This window comes from Erpetoichthys calabaricus, chromosome 1 (genome assembly GCF_900747795.2).
Source record: "Erpetoichthys calabaricus chromosome 1, fErpCal1.3, whole genome shotgun sequence".
Taxonomy (NCBI): Eukaryota; Metazoa; Chordata; class Cladistia; order Polypteriformes; family Polypteridae; genus Erpetoichthys; species Erpetoichthys calabaricus.
The window spans coordinates 82,241,735-82,262,075 of NC_041394.2; the positions used below are offsets into that span (position 1 = coordinate 82,241,735).

The window sequence follows — 20,341 nt, forward strand, 5'->3', positions numbered from 1 at the left end:
TTACCAGTTGTATGTATTGTATATGGGGTGGCACACTTGGTGCTGTGGTTAGCTCAGCTGCCTCCTAGTTAAGTAATAATTAATTTGAATTCCCATGTGTCACTGTATTTGGAGTTTTATATGTCCCCCTTATCTGTGTGTGATTTTCTCCTGGTATTCTCATATCCCTTCCATGTGATAAAGATACATGTGCCAAGTTGATTAGTGTTTCTAAGCTGAAGCAGTGTGGAGGTGTGTACACTGTAATTGTATCCTGTGCTCAACTGGTGTCACATACACATGTAGGGTTGCTTCTAGTTGTGCACCTTGTGCTTTTTGGACAAGATACACTTCAATAAATTGAGACATGGATTGTTTCTATAGATGCCAAGGAGAAGCCCTTTTAAAAATTATTTTGGATCTTTTATTGACCTCTGTGAATATAGGTTATAATTTATCATGTTATCAGAAAGACAAGAAGGTTGCATTTGGTTTTGACTAAAATGGTTTCACATTAACAGTTTAGTATTGTTAAATATTTACAATTTGGGGGAGTTTATAAGGTTTCTTTAAAATAAAATGTTCAGCTAGTAAAGAAAGGTTTGTTTAAGCATCTGTATGCTACAGTTTTGAGGTCTGCTGCTTCTGCCTTGTGTTATAAATGGTACCAATTTAACTGACAAGAGAAATACTACATCTTCATTAGGAATCACTCTTTTCCTGTGGGTGGAAAGCAATGGCAGGTAATTTGAATTTCAATTTGCATAAATGGAAGAAGCAAATCCAGAAAATGGATGGATGAATAAATAATGTCAAACTGAAATTTAGCAATATATTTAATATAAGGGGAAAATTGCTGTGGTACAATTTATTTTCTATCTATAATTCAATAATCATTCAAAGGACCAATACATTAATGCTAATACTGCCCACAGAAAGAAATTAATATTTGTATTTCGGGTCAGCATATTTAAATTAAAAGTAGTTGGATTCTCTCTTTTAGGAAATCTGAAAAGTTATTAGTTATGATGCCGTCATTCATTTCTGAGCCTTCATATTAAAAGCAGCCAAGTGAATCTTGCAGACTTGACAAGAAGATTAAACTTTTTGGCAATTTGATATAAAAATATATTCAGATGTTAATAGCTCATAAAAACTGGTATGAATGGTAGTTCAGTAGTGTGCACTGTTGACTCTCATATCCAGAGTCCTAGGTTCAAATTACAGCCAAGGTAATGACAATGTGGAGTCTGCACATTCTCACCACGTTTATGTATTGGTTACATGGGTTTTCCTCTCTCACCCTAAAGTGAGAATTTAAGCTGGCCTGCTGTGAGTGAGTGAGTGAGTGAGTGAGTGAGTGAGTGAGTGAGTGAGTGAGTGAGTGAGTGAGTGAGTGAGTGAGTGAGTGAGTGAGTGAGTGAGTGAGTGAGTGAGTGAGTGAGTGAGTACTGTAATGGACTCCTTGCATGAATGAATGAATGCCTTGCATCTAGTGCTAGTGGAAATATGGAATAAAAACCCTTTGGCCAACTTTACCAATAACTAGATCTTTTAACCCATCTGTATAAATTTGTAGATAAGTATAATATCTCTAGTGCAAATATACAGTGGTGAGCAAAAGCAGGTTTACAGCTGATCATATGAACAAAGACATGCAGGTTATGATTGCTACACTCAAGCACACCTTAATAATAACAAGAAGAAGACAAATAATACAAATAAATAATGCAATTATTAATACATAAATAATAATACTTTACATCTGTATGCTTACTTTTGCCCACCCCTATATTTCTATTTCTTTGTTCATAATTCCAGTTCTCCTATACCTTAAACCTTTCATATTTGGAAACTTCCCTGGTGGAAGCTACTATTTGAGCTATAATTCATGTCTCCAATATTGTATTCTTGGACTAATTTTTAAATTATTCATACAAAATTGTTTTTGGCATTTTAGGAATATTCCCAAATATTCTGTACCAATAACGGCACACTGTACGATAGTGCAGTGAATACACTTGACTTGAGCATTCCTAGTTTTCATCCTCTTTCTCTGTACATTTAGCATTTGATGACTCAGAGGTTGATGCTTCTTCTACCTCCTTCCGTCGGCATCTTATCGTGTTAAAACTGATTAAGTCGGTGTTTGTGTTGCAATTACTTAGTATGTTATCTTTAATTTTTCACTTAAGCTGGCACTGAAGTCTTCAATCTGCCTCAAGAATGATTTAAGATATGAAGAGGTAGAGGAAGTGACAGTGAAGGTGGTAGGGATGACAACGGCGCCCATACGCATGCCCCGCATGGCTGCCCTGCTGGCCACTGCTGAGAGTTGATTCTACAATAAAATAAAATAAAAAATAAAAATAGGAATAACCTTGGAGGTCAATCATCACCCCGAAAGAGGACAGTAGACGTCACGTGGTATATGTGTACCAAATTTCAGGTCAACAGTTCAAACTGTTTGCGAGCTACAAGTGATTTAAAATCCTGGACAGACAAATGGACAGCCACGGTAGTGTATTATATAAGAAGATTATTGATTGACTCCTATGTTCTCCCTTAAATCCGTGTATGTCCAAAATTTTAAATATATTTTGTTCTCGTCTTAACTTGAGAGGCAGTCCACTATTTCCACCAGCAAAACATTAGTAAGAGTCGTACAAGTTGCCCCACTACAGAGGAGCTGCTTGAATTACCTCTAATCTATTTAAAACTGTTTTACTTGCTTTCCCATATACCATACAGCCATAATCTAAGTTTGCTCTAATTAATATACTGTCAGCATTACTCGAAGATCCCCAATTGTAACCTGCCAAAGGAAGCATTAGATTGATGACCCGTTTACATTTATCCACTAGATATCTTTTATGCATCCTCCAAGCAAGTCTTCCATCAAATATGTTTAAATATCTAAACATTTAAACAATGGAACTTTAGATAACGCCTGCCCATATAAATAATGGCATGCACTGTCTATGCTCTTCTTTCAAGTAAAAATCAAACTTTTGGATTTAGACACTGACCATTTCAATCCCCAGTCCAATGACCAGTTTTCCACCACCTTATAATACTGGCTGCACAGCTTGTACTACATACTTAATACTACGGCCTCCCGTCTGCATGGCTACTACACACATTACAGTATGTATATGCACCAAATGGTTCAAGTATATTATTAATCATTAAAAGTTTGCATTAGCGTAAGCTGCCCTAATTCTGGTGTCTATAAGAAATGCAATGATTTACTTCATAAGGTTGAAGTACATAATAAACAAGTACTGTACTGTATAGTTGTGTCAAACATTTGTTATTTTAAAATATGTGCTTTGGTTAAAGTCTAAATATTCTCAATTGTAATAGAAATGTGTAATCTTTCACCCTCTGATAGAGATCCATAGATTGATAGTAAAGCATCACAAATGACACTATGTTTGTATTCACTGACCTTGAACTAGTCTAAAGAAATACCCCACATGATTTATGTTTGAAATTTGTCATTTTTATCTTCTGAGAGTGGCACTTAGGGAACTAGGACCACCGGTAAAGAATCAAATATCAAAAATATTATTGTATTCGTAATCAGAAACCTTGGAATAGCATAAATGGACACTCATCATGTCTGTATTACTGATGCACATTTTTTCGAAGTTTTGTGAAAAGGAGTCATCTTGATTCTTCATATTCCATTTTGTGGTGGGGTCGATTGGTGTGGTATGTATAAGTTCCAAGTCCTTCTGACCATTTTTGCAGAAGACACCTATTCGGTTACTTTTTATCATAAGTGTGTAATTTTCAGTACAGAATATGGCCTAAAAATGAGGATTTTCGGGTTTAGAGGGCCAAAAATAGAGGGAAACCGCACTACCCTCGACGTCTTGCATAACTAGACATCAAGACAAAACGAGCGGCATGTGAAGGTTTTCTCGTACTAGTGAGTTAGGAGGCACCGGAAAAATATAACAAAAAATAAAAAACGGTGATTTCAAATCGTTCATAACTAGTTTTTATGAACACAACATTATACGCCTGTAGACATCAAATGAAGCAGCGCCTTGACTCCTAGAAAACAACGTATACATTACGTCATAGACACGCCTGTTTTGCGTAAAAATTATATATTTATTGATGTTTATACAGGAAATTCTTAAATGAGAACAGTGCCATACGGTCTTTGTTGATAATGGAATTTTTCAAGTGGCATCTTACGTTTTGCCTGCAGTAAACTGAAAGGGAAGCAACAAAATGACTTGACGGTTGTGTCGCGCTGACTTAAAGACTCATATTCCCACAAGGCTTTACGGACGACCTTTAACCTACCCGTCGTCGCTTGCGTTTGGAGCTTCCGTGGTGCGAGTGTGAATCGCATTAAACATGGCGACCGACGGGCCACCTGGAGCTGAACAAACCTCGACTGATTTAGGGGGACCTGTGGCTGTGTTAAGTACATGGACTCTTCAGGAGCTGCAGACTAAACTGGCCGAAATCGGCGCTCCTAATATGGGTAAGGAGAGAAACGAGAATGGCGAGCATTTCTCGACTGGAATGAGAGGCCGCGGACTTGAGTTTGGAAGACTTACCCGGCTTTGCTGCTTTTAGAGTTAACTTTTGGAAATGCTATTAATCATAATATTGGCTCTTGGGTATTATAGTCTGTGATATCTTGTTCATGTATTGTTTCAAATGCATGCTTTGGTATTTTTAACACATGAGGGAAAAGATTTCTAAATTGTTCATGTATTACGATTTGACGTTCGGGTTAAAACCGAGTTGTTTCGTAAACAATCGTAAAAAAATAGGCAGAATTTGACATAGATGTATTGTTCTCATTCCATGTGTAGCGTAATTTTGGACTCCAGCAAGTTGCTTGTATCTGCTATGTATCTGTTGTTCGCAAGGGAAAGCAATTCGCGTGTTTTTTTTCGTGATAATCGCACGTTGACTTCAGATATAGGGGTGATCTATATTGCGATACACATTTAGATGACATATTAACTACAATTGATTTATTTAATAATGCATCATTTTGTAAGTGTTTAAGTGATAAAACCGGTGTAAACTGAAAATACTTCCCTGCACAGCATACACAGTATCGCTGGGTCAGAATTGGAAGAGAAGGTTCGCTTCTGTTTTGCGCCTTAAGTACCATTGGGAGTCCTTTATTTGGTTATCCATTCACTGCAGGGTACACAAACACGCGCTCTATTACACTAGATCTCTTTAACGTTCCTGAAGAAACCTACACAATGTAAACCGGACTGTTATTTTTTGGTGTATATAATATAAACGCCTAATAGAGGTTTGACTTTGGCGATTTCCACCTGAAATGTACATTTAACTGATTTACTACGTTTTGGAAATTAGGATACTAAAAAAGCCGTGAACAGGCCGTTTAGCCCAACAAACATGTCTATTACATTCACCTACCGGTAGATCAGGAGTCCTGAGCGTCTGTATTGGTGGACTGCAGGATTTTGCCCGAACCCAGTTGCTTAATTAGAAAACCATCCTTTAGCTAATAACTGTTATTATTTAATATCATGACTTGTTAGTATTTTAAGTCTGCAATGCAGGCCATTCTTAAATCATTGATTATTTTTTCTTTTTATTGTTGTCATCCAAGAGATTTGAAGCCTAAAATGGATGAGTAATTTTCACTTCTTCAGTTTCTCTTTGGTTTCCTTTTGAGTACAACCAAATAGTGTACGTTAAGTATACACAGATGTAAACAGAAACAAGCCAGATGGCAGCTTTTGGTTCCTTTATTTGTGTCTTTTTGCTAGTAAGGAGCAGTTAAAATAGTAATCTTATTGAGCGACACAACTAAAATGAAGCAAAAAAGTGTTACTTGGGCAATAAATGCTTCTTCAGCAATAAATGACTTCTTAATGAAATCCATTGGATTGGAACTGAAACCTGCATGCTCTGCAGCCCTCCTGGACCAATGTTGCTCACTCCTGACCTAGACTGTCCAAATTAACATCACATCAAGACCTTAAAGGTCCTTAAAGTCCTGGGGTCAGATTTCTAAAAATTCTGTATGCTCCAAGAGTGGCTCAAAATGTGTATGTCCAAGCAAACATCACTATTTTATTATAAGAGAACTTGATGGGGAAAATGCAGATATATTTACGACAGTTCTGACCCATACGCAGCAGTTTGGAGAAACTGGAAAATGACAACACCATTGATAAGCAGGTTTGGCTGCATTTCCCTAGTTTATCACCAAGCCATTGTTATAATGTGTGTTAACGTGGCAAACATCCATCCATCTATTTTCCAACCCGCTGAATCTGAACACAGGGTCACGGGGGTCTGCTGGAGCCAATCCCAGCCAACACAGGGCACAAGGCAGGAACCAGTCCCGGGCAGGGTGCCAACCCACCGCAGGACACACACAAACACACCCACACACCAAGCACACACTAGGGCCAATTTAGAATCGCCAATCCACCTAACCTGCATGTCTTTGGACTGTGGGAGGAAACCCACGCAGACACGGGGAGAACATGCAAACTCCATGCAGGGAGGACCCAGGAAGCGAACCCGGGTCTCCTAACTGCGAGGCAGCAGTGCTACCACTGCGCCACCGTGCCGCCCTGTGGCAAACATTTAAGCCTCAAAAGGTATGATGTACAGCCTCAATTGTAGTTCCCTTTTGAGCGGGCCAATGTTGTGTGTTTGAACTGAAAAATTGTTGTGGTGTTTGTTTTTTTTATATGCTATTGTCACTTCTAACAATTAGAAACCAAATTGTCACTTCTAACAATTAGAAACCAAAGTGCAGTAAAAACACAGACGTGATTCACTCGCTGCGTACAGAAAGCACTAAATCTCATTCCCTATAGCCTATTTATAGCTTAATGGTTTGGCACACAGCATGGCTTGTTTGGTACTGCTCGACTATGTGAATGGTCATATACAAAGAAAATGTGCTTTTATGGGGGAGTCTGATTATTTACTTATATGCCAGTCATCATCATGATGGATAAGTTGTTTCAGAATTTCAAGATACCTTCTCTTGGAACTATGTAATGAGTGGGCCACTGCATTAGAAAGACAGACTGCCCAAAATCTAGCTACACCAGTTCATATGTATGTTTTAACAACGGATGGCTTTCTGGCAACAGGCGTCGGTCATCCACCAAAGGGAACTGGCTGACAGGTTAGGAATTTCTCAGCCAACTTCAACTCCTCCTTGCATGCTGTGCTGGAAGCCATTGACGACTGACATGGTGCTTCATTCATTTTCTGCATGGTTTGGTTGTATGTGAAAGCATAAGCAGGAAATTTTCAGCAGCATTCATTTTCCTACTGCAATCATGGCAATAGTTAGCACTCACTGCATTAAGGGCACCTAGTGAGAATGATGCTTGCTTTTACTGACATTGTACAAGTCATCTGTGATGCCAAGATGAGGCAGAAGAAAATTTGTGGTTTGGTTGGATGGGTTAACCCGCGACCCATTTACTGATCAAAGTAGCATTGATCAGATGAGTTGCTGAAGTGCTTATGATAGCTGGCCTGTTGGTACTGGCTGAACTCTTAAGTGTTTCATATGGCCTATACTATTCATTGCAACAGAAATCATGTCTTTACATGTGCCAGGTGATGATAGCAAGACACTGCAGCCTAATGCATTTCCTAGACCCTCATTGAGAAGAGGAGCAATGTTGCAGTGCAGTGCAGTGCAGCGAGTGGCATAAATCTATTTAAATATTGGCGGTGGTTGGATGCACCAAATGGAAGGCTGTTCTACTAGCCTATGAATATCTGCAGCAGCACAGTTGCATATGTTTGAAGTTCATTAGTTTAGTCTTTTTATGATTACTACAGGGTGGCAACCTAGTGCTGTTTGAGGCATGTCCACGTATGCACATTTATAAGATGATTTTGATTTACAAGGGAAAATCTTTTTTTTGGCCTACGCATTTTCTTTTTTTTTTTTTGCCATGTGCATATTTTCATGCTAGAATCCACACAGATATTTATAAACGAGACCCATACTCTCCCTCGCACTACTTGTAATTTATTGCCTGTGCATGTGTGTGGTTGTTTAAGTGAAGAAAAACTTTCTAGCATTTGTGAAAAAACTACCCTTAAGTTTCCAGATGTGTTCCTATGTTGTTTTTGCAGAGTTTACTTTGAACTAATTGGGATCTACTTTACTAATTCCTATAAAATTTTTTAACACTTAGTTTGTGTCTCCTGTTAATGTTCAGCTCCTTTCATCTCTTTTCAAAGCTCATACCTCTTGGTCCTGGAATCAGCCTAGTCACTCTCCTTTGCATTTTCTCTGGCCCTGCCATGTTCTTTTTTTTGTAAGCGAGAGACTAAAACTGAACATGGTACTTCAGGTAGGCCTCACTAATAAATTCTACTGTATAACATAAGCATATCTTCCCTTAACCTATAGTCCACACATCTTTTTATTTGCTTCTGTGCATTGTCTGGATGTAGAAAGTGATGAGGCCATTATGATGCTTCGGTCCTTCTCATAAGGTGTACTTTCAGAGTGGAAGCAGAGATGGTCCACTCCAAGTACTTGGGGGTCCACATTAATAAAAGGGGCTGGTGGAACATAGTGGAAATACAGTATATAAGGAAGGCAGAGCAGGCTCTTTTTCCTTAGGAGACTGTGCCCCATTAATGTGTGAAGTAACATCTTTTACATCCTGTATAACTCTGATCAGTGCAATTTTCTACAATGTGGTGTGCCATCAAGAAAGATTCACTGAATCAACAGGCAAATTGAAGAGCAAGCTCAGGTATAGGATGCACTTTGGACCCCCTGAAGGTTGTAGCAAAGGAGAATGTGAAAATAAAACTGAGTGCCATTGTGAACAATGGTGCACCTCCTCTCTCTGATACACTAACACTGGGGACTTTCAGACAATAAATTATTCAGCGGAAGTGTCAAGAAACATAATTGGGATTCCTTTATATCAATAGCAATACGTCTGCATAATTCCTTGCTGGGACTCTGACAGCCATGTCACAAGTTTTATTTCCTTTATTTTTAATTTTATTGCTTTATAATCATTCTGGTGTTTATACCAAAGTGTGTGTGTGTGTGTGTGTGTGTGCGAGTATTTATGCATTTATTTATTTAAAGAGGTTCTCTAAAAAGCCAAATTTCCTCCTGGGGACAAATAAAGTTCTCTATCAAATCTATCCTTTTAACATCTAACATATAATACTTCCATTAAATTTCATCTATCACATATCTGCCCAAGTCTATGTTAGGACAGTGAAATTATACATAAATTAGTATTTGAATACTCATATTTTCAAATATTTACTAATTTTTAATATAAGAAATTTGTCAAACTAGAGATCATTCAGTCCAAGATGCTTTTTGGCTTCAGTCCTAAATTCATGTTTAACTTAAAAGTTCTAAGGGCTAATTAGCAAAAATTAGCCATCTTTAAATTTTTTTTTTTTTAAATGTCAGGAATAACAACCTATCAATGAGACTTCTAATATTGAGGGTGTTATGTGTTAGTGATACACATGTTTTAGTGATTTGCATATGTCCTGTCTTCAAAAAAAAAAAAAAAAAACTGGACTGAATGTCTGACATATGTAAAGTTTTTGTTTTTTTTTAACTTTTGTTTCCTTCTTTCTTTCTAGGCCCAAGGGAGGAGCTTGTAGAAAGACTAAAAAGTTACAGTATGCAGGTCAGTTTGTATTTTTTTTTTTTTTTTTCTTCTTGCTGTACTAGGTTAGCTTATCAATTTGCTTATTCCACTACGATGTTGTGTGGGGCTGTAGGCTGTCTTGCAGTGTTGAAAATGTGGCATGAATGTGCCCGGTATAGAGAACCAATTCATCACTGGGCTCACTCAAACATTTATAATAGCTTATACAAAATGAATATCGATGTTGAAAGTTAACTTGGTATGGAATCCTTATTACCAGGAGAAGACCAATGTGGACAGGAAAGGAATATAAGACACTGCCCAGAAATTCTCTGGGCTTTTATTTGAAATTTAGGATCAAGGTCTCGGAGGCAGTGTTGCAAAGTATTATCCTACCTTCTTTTCCTGACAATATTTTGTATGTGCCAATTGAATAAGCATATTTTTTAAATGTATAAATGAATAAGGCTCATATAGCATGTCTGATGAATTAAGCCTTAATGTTCAAGATGCATTATATTTTATCATTTATATGCCTACTTAATATGAATCTTAATTGTTTATCCTGTGCACTTGTATTGAATATGATCTTAATTCCAATGTGATAACATGGTCTGTGAAGTTTGTTACTCTTGAGTTAAGTAACAAAATACTCCTATTTGATGAGTTTATGATTTAGTCAAGGAGGAAAATTATTTATTGTTGTCATAGTTCGTTAGTTTATGTCCTTTTGCAAAGAACACATTTTTACCTTTGATTCTAACAATTTCTTTGTTATATATAGACTGGAATTATGCCAAGCAAGCCAGTGATCCGCAGTGATGATGTGGATAAAGGAGGACCGTTACCCGGACAGGTAAAACCTATGATGATTACCATGATGCATCAAGTACAGTAGAGTAAGCTTTACCTCAGTTAAGAGAAGCATTAAAAAGCAAATGCTTTCATGACTGTTGGCTAAATGTAATATCTACACTTGTATTAAATGTATCAAAAATAATATCACATGTAAAAGGTAGTCTTAAGTTTTGTAAGTCAATTCTTAGGATTGATTTGAATTTGTTTTCATTACACTTTTTATAAACAATCTTTAGTAAACAGGCCTTGGTTTAGCAGATTTCTGATGTGACAGACAAACTTAGCCAGTTTTTCCCTTGTTTATAGGCATCTGCCCAATTGAGTCTCTAAAAATATCATTATACTTTCTAGTTTAGGGATACAGTATTGGTATATGAATGCTTTTCTGTCATCCCTGGAAAGTGGTGTTCTCAGTTGCAGACCCAAAAATGTCTCGCTTTCCCTTCCCTGGTCTGTTTTCATTCCTGTGAAAAAAATGTTAAAAAAAAAATGTTATGTGACATGACAATTTTATTTAAAAATGCTCTAAAATTTTTTTTTTCTTGCACTAAGATTTTGTTGGTCATTTGTGACTAAAAATAAAACCGTGGAGTGCCCATAAAAATACAGTGATCCCTCCTCGATCGCGGGGGTTGTGTTCCAAAACCCCCTGCGAAAGTTGGAAATCCTTGAAGTAAAAACCATATGTTTATCTGGTTATTTTTATATTGTCACGCTTGGGTCACAGATTTGCACAGAAACACAGGAGGTTGTAGAGACAGGAACTTTATTCAAACACTGCAAACAAACATTTCTCTTTTTCAAAAGTTTAAACGTGCTCCATGACAAGACAGAGATGACCGTTCCGTCTCAAAATTGAAAGAATGCAAACATATCTTACACTTCTAAGGAATGCGTGTCAGGAGCAGAGAATGTCAGAGAGAGAGAGAGAGAAGCAAACCATCAAAAATCAATAGGTGCTGTTCGGGCTTTTAAGTATGCGAAGCACCGTGCAGGAAGCATATCGCGTGACAAAGCAGCTGCAAGTAAGCCCAGCAAGGAAGGGAGCAATGTGAAGGTAGTCTTTCAGCATTTTGTAGACGAGTGTCCGTATCCTCAAGGGGTGTGAACAGCCCCCCCAACCCCACCCAATAAACTCGCAATGTATTTGAGGAGTTTTATTTAATACGTAGTATGTGCTCTGATTGGGTAGCTTCTCAGCCATCCGCCAATAGCATCCTTTGTATGAAATCAACTGGGCAAACCAACTGAGAAAGCATGTACCAGAAATTAAAAGACCCATTGTCCACAGAAACCCACGAACCAGCGAAAAATTTGCGATATATATTTAAATATGCTTTCATTTAAAATCCGCGATGGAGTGAAGCCGCGAAAGTCGAAGCACGATATAGCAAGGGATTACTGTAATTTAATTAAATTAAAATGCATAGATTCCTTAAATGATTAAAAAATAACTTGCAATTTGAAATTTTCTACAAATATAAACATTATCCTGCATATCTTTATCAGTTTTTATATGATGTCATATTCTTTCCATATTTAAGCTGGTTAGAAATTTATATTTAATGAATCTATGCATTTTAATTGAATTAAGTTCATTCTTTTATGTGTCCCACAATTTTATTTTTAGTCATATGACCGACCAATATCTTAATACAAGGATTTTTTTTTTGTTTACTTTTTAGTGCATTTTTGAATAAAATTGCGTTGCTTAATCTTTTTTTAGCCACCATAATGCCACACAGTCCTCGGCATGTTACAGAAACCTTGCCTTGGGTGGGAAGGTGATTTGACATGAATGACATTAGTGACAGAGTGGAATCAAACCTGTGAATTTAAAGTGAAATGTAACATTCATTCAAGTTAATTTCTCATTTCAGAAAAACCTAACCATGGTGAAACCTTACATGTGTGAAGCACTGGTAATGTGCATTTGTCTATTGGAGAATCAAGCCTTCACTCTTTCTTAAAAAGCCCATCACTTTATCCACTGCACCAATATCGCCAAATCTTTGAAAAGAGTATTTTGACATATAATTGTTAAAATTAAAAAAAAAATAAAATTGTGTGTACATTGGTCTTGGACCTTTGATCATTTGATTGAATATCCAACAGACTAACCACTTGATCAATGCTGCTTAACTATCATTGAAGTAATTTGACAAAACTTCAATATCAATTAATCAAAATGATTTTTTAATTTGTCTACATTAGTCTTGAACCTTGGACCATTTGATTGAAAGTCCAATGTGCTAACCACGTAACCAACCCCGCTAATTCATATACAGTTAGGTCCATAAATATTTGGACAGAGAACTTTTTTCTAATTTTGGTTCTGTACATTACCACAATGAATTGTAAATGAAACAACTCAGATGCAGTTGAAGTGCAGACTTTCAGCTTTAATTCAGTGGGGTGAACAAAACGATTGCATAAAAATGTGAGGCAACTAAAGCATTTTTTTTTAACACAAGTCCTTCATTTCAGGGGCTCAAAAGTAATTGGACAAATTAAATAACTGGAAATAAAATATTCATTTCTAATGCTTGGTTGAAAACCCTTTGCTGGTAATGACAGCCTGATGTCTTGAACTCATGGACATCACCAAAGGTTTCCTCCTTTTTAATGCTCTGCCAGGCCTTTACTGCAGCGGCTTTCAGTTGCTGTTTGTTTGTGGGCCTTTCTGTCCGAAGTTTAGTCTTCAACAAGTGAAATGCATGCTCAATTGGGTTAAGATCACGTGACTGACTTGGCCGTTCAAGAATTTTCCACTTCCTTGCTTTAATAAACTCCTGGGTTGCTTTGGCTGTATGTTTTGGGTCATTGTCCATCTGTATCAGAACACCTCAGAATTCATTCGGCTGCTTCTGTCCTGTGTCACATCATCAATATACACTAGTGTCCCAGTGCCACTCGCAGCCATGCACGCCCAAGCCATCACACTGCCTCCACCGTGTTTTACAGATGATGTGGTATGCTTTGGATAATGAGCTGTTCCACGCCTTCTCCATACTTTTTTCTTGCCATCATTCTGGTAGCGGTTGATCTTGGTTTCATCTGTCCAAAGAATGTTTTTCCAGAACTGTGCTGGCTTTTTTAGATGTTCTTTAGCAACGTCCAATCTAGCCTTTCTATTCTTGAGGCTTATGAGTGGCTTGCACCTTGCAGTGCACCCTCTGTATTTACTTTCATGCAGTCTTCTCTTTATGGTAGACTTAGATATTGATACGCCTACCCCCTGGAGAGTGTTGTTCACTTGGTTGGCTGTTGTGAAGGGGTTTCTCTTCACCATGGAAATGATTCTGAGATCATCCACCACTTGTCTTCCGTGGACGTCCACGTCTTTTTGCATTGCTAAGTTCACCAGTGCTTGCTTTCTTTCTCAGGATGTACCAAACTGTAGATTTTGCCACTCGTAATATTGTAGCAATTTCTCGGATGGGTTTGTTCTGTTTTCGCAGCCTAAGGATGGCTTCTTTCACCTGCATGGAGAGCTCCTTTGACCACATGTTGTCTGTTCACAGCAAAATCTTCCACATGCAAGCACCACACCTCAAATCAACTCCAGGCCCTTTATCTACTTGATAATGACATAACGACGGACTTGCCCACACCTGCCCATGAAATAGCCTTTGAGTCAATTGTCCAATTACTTTTGAGCCCCTTAAATGAAGGGATTGTGTTTTAAAAAAAAAAAAAAAAAAAGCTTTAGTTGCCTCACATTTTTATGCAATCGTTTTGTTCACCCCACTGAATTAAAGCTGAAAGTCTGCACTTCAACTGCATCTGAGTTGTTTAATTTAAAATTCACTGTGGTAATGTACAGAACCAAAATTAGAAAATGTTGTCTGTCCAAATATTTATGGACCTAACTGTAAATGTGTGTTGGCTAAAAACTAGTGTGTGTTTGGTCGCTAAAAAAAAAAAAAAAAAAATTAAGTAATTAACGTACAGATACCAGGTCAAAACTGATGAAATATTGCATTATCACCAGAGATCAGCATGCATACAGAGTTTGAAGGAAATCGGTTTTGTAAAAGTGGGTAAAAAATTGATTGAAAAATTTGATCCAGTCAAGCAGAGAGGGCAAGTTGATTAAAACTGTGTAAAATTGCTGGAAGTCGCAAAGACTCATACGCACTATCCCCGGCCATTCTAATGTTATTAGTGTATCATACAGTATGTGTGTTTCTTTATTAAATATGTATTTCATATTTTATAAATCCACATCAAAAAGCAAAAATCTACACAATTTAGTTGCTCTCTGGATTGCAGTATATACAGTGGAACCTCTAGATACGAGTTTAATTCGTTCCAGAACTGAGCTTGTATAGCGAATTTCTCGTATCTAGAACAAACTTCCCCATTGAAAATAATGGAAATCCAGTTAATCCGTTCTGCACCCCAAATATATTAACATAAAAATCAATTTTCCTAACAAATAACACTGATAAATTATATATACTGTAGTCTACCTTTAATAAATAACAGTGGTAAATAATATAACTGATTATTAAAAGAATCAAAACAGGTGTCCAAAGTGCAGTAGAGCATTCAATAAATCTTTAAATAAATAATCCTTAAAACAGTTGTGAAGTGGAGGTTTAAAATACACAAGAATAACAATCCTTTAACACGAGGTTAAAACGTCAAAAGGATGCCGTGTTTAAAAACAGAAGACAATCGCCGTTGCTTCTTCTCTGTTAGCATGTCACCTGCGGGCTCTGCAACAGGCGAGACACTGTTAATGCAGCTGACCTTCTCTACACCGTCCTGCTTCAGCTGTTTGGCTCGCCTGTTCAGCTACACGCGAGCTCTCTCTCTCTCTCTCTCTCTCTCTCTCTCTCTCTCTCTCTCTCTCTCTCTCTCTCTCTCTCTCTCTCTCTCTCTCTCTCTATATATATATATATATATATATATATATATATATATATATATATATATATATATATATATATATATATATATATATATATATATATATGCGGGGAGGCAGCTGCAGCCCATCAGCCACAGGAACAATCATGGATGTGGGCAGTTTCCCACCTGTGCACTTAAGTGAGAAACGCAGACATCGCGGCTCGCAAATGCTACCACGCCCCCTTGCTAAGCCGCGAGCTATACCCACAGCCTGGCTCGTTACGCGAACCAATGCTCGTATTTACAGCTGAATTTTTCGCTCATACTTTCCTCGTATTTTGAATTTCTCGTATACAGAGGTGCTCGTATCTCGAGGTTCCACTGTGTCTAAAAACAATTTTTTTTTTTTTTTTAAATCTCCAAACCTTAAGCCAGTGGAAAGTCTACTTAGAGTGGCTGCCAGACCTCTGCCTTTATTTTCAGTGTGGCACCTTGACATTCCTTCTCCCATCTGTATCGTGGAGTTGTACGCTTAACGTCTATTTCCTCTAAACATCCAGTTATCAACATGTTCAGTTTAAATTTGTAACAGCCACCATCTTGCTTAAGGAGTCATTATGATGAAAAGATGAAAATGAAAAATAAAAGGAAGTTAGAGATACAATGCAAATGCATTAGCAAACTGGCACAAAAAATCTCATCTTGTTTGCATGTTCCTTTTTTTTATTACACCTCATTATTTTAAGTAAGAAACGGAATGTGCCAAAATATGCATGCTGGCTGAAGTTACTAAAATTGGGTTATTAAAGGAGTAGGCATTTTGCCATTGGTTTCTTGGCTTTAAATGAATTTTTTTTTTTTACAGAAGATGATGATCAGAAAAATGTTGTCAGGCTATATCTGCACAATTGTCATTTGCTGATGAGTGATAGAGCCTTAAAAGATAGAGATCCAGATATTTTCTTGCCAAAGAACTTGCTGTAGAAGTTCCACAGAAAATTCACCCTTTAGCTAAAGTTTTTAACAGATGAGTTTGGAAGGGTTATTGCTCAGCTTTACCGTCTTGGGTGTCTTGTCATTGAAAAGATGAGAATGCCACTTTGTTTTATATAGGTTGGTATACAAATGTTTTATATGAGCATGTAAATTATTTATGTACAGTACAAGACACATTTAAACATCTGAGCATTTTTAAATGTCACTTTATGTACAAGTAGACTCCTACTCGCAGGCTGCAGTCAGTTCATGAACCACACTTAGGGTAGGGAACCACTGCAATGAAAAGTATATGTTGCTAGTCTGTAGTGAAAATAAAAACTGGTTTTTGAAACTGGTTTGAAATAAAACCTGCAGCCAGATGGTGCACTAAGAACTGTACATTAAAAACCCATGGTGTAGATCATAAGATAAAGCAATCGCTTTTAAAAATTAAAAAAAAACAAACTTGCAACATCAAATACAAATTTCCATACTGAACAATCAGCCAAAATGTATTACATTTTTTCTTTTCATCAGATACCCGGTATGCCCATTCCTCCTCCTCCACATCCATTGGGATTACCTCCAGGAATGCCTCAAGGTATGGGTTTGACTTTTCCAATGGGCTTGCCTGGGACACCTCCTCCACCTCCCCCACCTCCGCCGCCTCCTCCACCTGGCATGGTTCCTCCTTTGCACATGCCTGTCATAGACCCCAGCAGCTTATCAGAAGAAGATCGGTTAAAGATTGCACAGCACCGTGCTGCAATGCTTTTGCAGCAGGAGGAGCGAGTCAAGCAGCAGCAGCAACAACAACAGCAGCAAATACAACAAGTAAGTACAAACTGAAAAAAACTATTGGCAATGTGCATAAATATGCTAGGGCCTAAATCATTTGACCTTTTTGTGTGTGTGTTTATTTTTTTTTTTTAAATGCCAGAATAATGATCGTGTTTTAGATGAACACTTGAAAGAACAGGAGCTGCTTGAACAACAAAAACGGGTAATGTTTAATTATATTAGAGAAGTTTAATAATACTGTCTTAATCAAAATGAAATATCCTTCAAAAATAATTTGCCATTTTGTTTGGTGATGTAGTCTTGTATTTATAAGCAATTTACTGCTTGACGATGAAACTGAAGTTTGTGTTGTTAAAAAAAAAAAAAAAAAAAAAAAAAAAAATGGAATTGTGATACAAAATTTGTCCTTTGCCTGTTTCTTCTATTAGGCTGCAGTTTTGCTAGAACATGAGCGGCAACAGCAGGAACTGGCTAAAATGCAACATGGAATTTCAATTCCAGGACCCCGTGCGCCAGAGCCAAGTCCAAGACCTCCAATGCCATCAATGCCTCCACTTCCTCAACTTCCTTTGCGTGGTATGTTGTGAATATTAGCATGTCAGTTGCGTGTAAATAATTCAATAAAAGCAATATTTTTTTTTTCTTTCAATGCTTAGTTTTTGTCTTTGTTAAAGAAGCTTAGATAGCTTTATTTATGGAGAAATATTTCTGACAAAATAATATAAATACGCAAATTTATTGTGAAATATGACAAACGTAAAAACACAATGATATGTGAGAATAAATTGTCATGATATACATTCTTTTTACTTTGTATTCATTTTATTTTTTTCATTTATTTCAATGACACCCCATGCAACATGAAATAAAGCTTAAATGAAAACTGTTAATTTAACCCATCAGAGTGGAGAGAATGGGCTCCAGAGATTATTGTTGTTTTGATTGATGAATCATTGGTAGTGTCCATAAATTTTTGGTCATCTGTTACAATTATAAGCAGACCCCGAGAGGATGATGATGATGATTCAGGGCTTTTTGAATTAAAGTAGCTGCTTTGTGCATTAATACTGCGCACTGTTTTCTTGAACCCATGGATACAGTCACAATTTTGAGCATATGCTGTTCTTTCCTTAGAATTCTGTGCTTCTTATGTACATGCAATGTTGTGACGTTAAGCACCCCCTCTAGCAACGATTCACCAATCAAAACGCTGTACTCACTAGAGCCCATCCTCTGCTTTGACTGGTCAAAATGAAGATTTTCATTTCACACAGCATTTATGAAAATAATTACATGAAGAAATAATTAAATAAAGACATAAGCAACAAAAACATATTTCATGACCCATTTAATGATTTTGTACTTAATGAAATAGTTTATTTGTCACAATACATTTATTTACTTGTTCTGTCCAAAATATTCCTCTGGACACATTAAAGCAAATGTAGTGTGTACTTCTGGAAAAAATGCAACAATTATATTTGTAAAGCAATTTATCTCATACTAGGCTATTAAAAGACAATGACTGGAGGCAAAAAGAATTTGACCAAGTGTGTGCATGTGTGTCCTCCCCTCCTAAAGGTTTTTTCACGCACAGTTTTGTGTTAAGCATATAGTCTGTATGAATATTTACTAATTTGCCTTGTGATTTTATTGATGGCTATGTTGTGGCAGAATGTGTTCATGTCCACAGTCAAGCAACAGTTGATTAAAACTACTCTGCAAATTATGCAAGACTGCACCACCAGTTGGCTGCTTCTAATAGTAATCAGTTTAAATTGTAATGTACAGGAGATGGCAATGGAATATCCAAAGGAAACCAAAAGATGTTATAGTTATGCTTTCAAGCAATAAATTAATCAAATGAAATGCATCTTAATACTTAAATAGGCGCCATTGTGGACATGGCATGAATCTTTGATTTTTAAAAATTAAAAAAAAAAAAAATACTAAAATAAGTTCAGTGACTTTCTGTCATTGAAAATATTACAGTTTGGGTTTATTGTGTAATTTTAATAAAATTGTTGGAAATGTTAACTAAAATTGCTAACATTTTGTTAATTCTTTGTAAACAATGATAGCTGCCTGGGATGGAGGAATGAAGTTGTTTTTTGAGGTCATGTAGTGATTACATTTTCTGCATATAATATTTTCTTGTATAGACCTTAATATCAAGCTTAAAAAAGAAAAAAGATGTTGCCTATCAGTGTTACACTGACAGGAAGGTTGTGTTTTCTAACTAAGTGTGCAAGAACACATTTTCAGTTGAATGTTATAAACCTGGTTGAATTTGATTTTATTTAATGTTTATTTTGCTGGTAACCCCTGTAAGTAGAAAGTGCCATTTTCCAGTTAAATAAAGGATGCATAGGCAATTTTACAGACCTATGTTTTTTTAGCCTTTGTCTTTCTGTTGACTTAAATGATATTGTTGAAAATGTTATTTATTTATTTATAATACCTTTTTGGGGGGGGAAAAAAGTGATAATTTACAACAGAATATATGTTATTGACCGCATTAATACCAAAGATCTGCATTTAAATAACTTTACTTTTTTATGTAAAGGCAGTGCCCCTAGTGGACCTCCACCTCCAGGTGTTACACTTGGTCCACCAGGAATTTCAATGACAACCCCAAGTCCCAGATCAAGAGGTCCACCTCCACCACCTGGAGAGGATATACGAGAGGTATCTTAATATTCATTGGTATTATAACATACTAATTCAAGTAAATGTTTAAGGTGTATGAGTGTTTGATTTACTCCCCCCCCAATATCTTGTACTTCATTTTAGGGCGATGATGGAGGTACAGGTCCAAAAATCCCACAGGCATTAGAAAAGATCTTGCAGCTGAAAGAGATGAGACAAGAGCAACTTGGTAACACAGCAGGTAAGTCATTAATGTATATTCTGATATAATACAGGGTGGGGCATAAATATCTCCTACATTTTGAAGGGTATAAAAAATTAACAGTACTATCAAAAAAATGTATATATTTCTGAAAAGTACATAAACAGCTTTGTTTTAAAAATACTATCGGACAAGTGGCAGCCATCGTTGCTTGTTTACGGCTCCACTGGAATTGAGCTACTCTGAAGAACAGGTGCAGTGGGAACCTGTTCAAGAATTTCTTCACTTAGGGCTATGCGGTTGGCGTGATCTTTCTTACTTAATTCTTGAGCCAACATCATTTTGTAAGGATGCAGTTTTAAATCGGCTT

General features: G+C 36.8%; 1 protein-coding gene across 2 annotated transcripts in view; it reads left to right on the plus strand.

Annotated features, from left to right (window-relative positions):
• Positions 1-4,307: 4,307 nt before the first annotated feature.
• sf3b2 (splicing factor 3b, subunit 2) overlaps positions 4,308-20,341 on the plus strand; it is a 66,061-nt gene continuing 50,027 nt past the window's right edge. Inside the window, exons 1-8 of one of the 2 annotated variants that reach the window (XM_028802963.2) lie at positions 4,308-4,486; positions 9,616-9,662; positions 10,408-10,479; positions 16,857-17,153; positions 17,260-17,322; positions 17,549-17,696; positions 19,687-19,808; positions 19,914-20,010. In XM_028802963.2, the coding sequence (XP_028658796.1) occupies positions 4,357-4,486; positions 9,616-9,662; positions 10,408-10,479; positions 16,857-17,153; positions 17,260-17,322; positions 17,549-17,696; positions 19,687-19,808; positions 19,914-20,010 (976 nt within the window). In that variant the 5' untranslated portion in view covers positions 4,308-4,356. The remainder of the gene's footprint in view (positions 4,487-9,615; positions 9,663-10,407; positions 10,480-16,856; positions 17,154-17,259; positions 17,323-17,548; positions 17,697-19,686; positions 19,809-19,913; positions 20,011-20,341) is intronic. The other variant, XM_028802966.2, reaches the window with a different exon arrangement.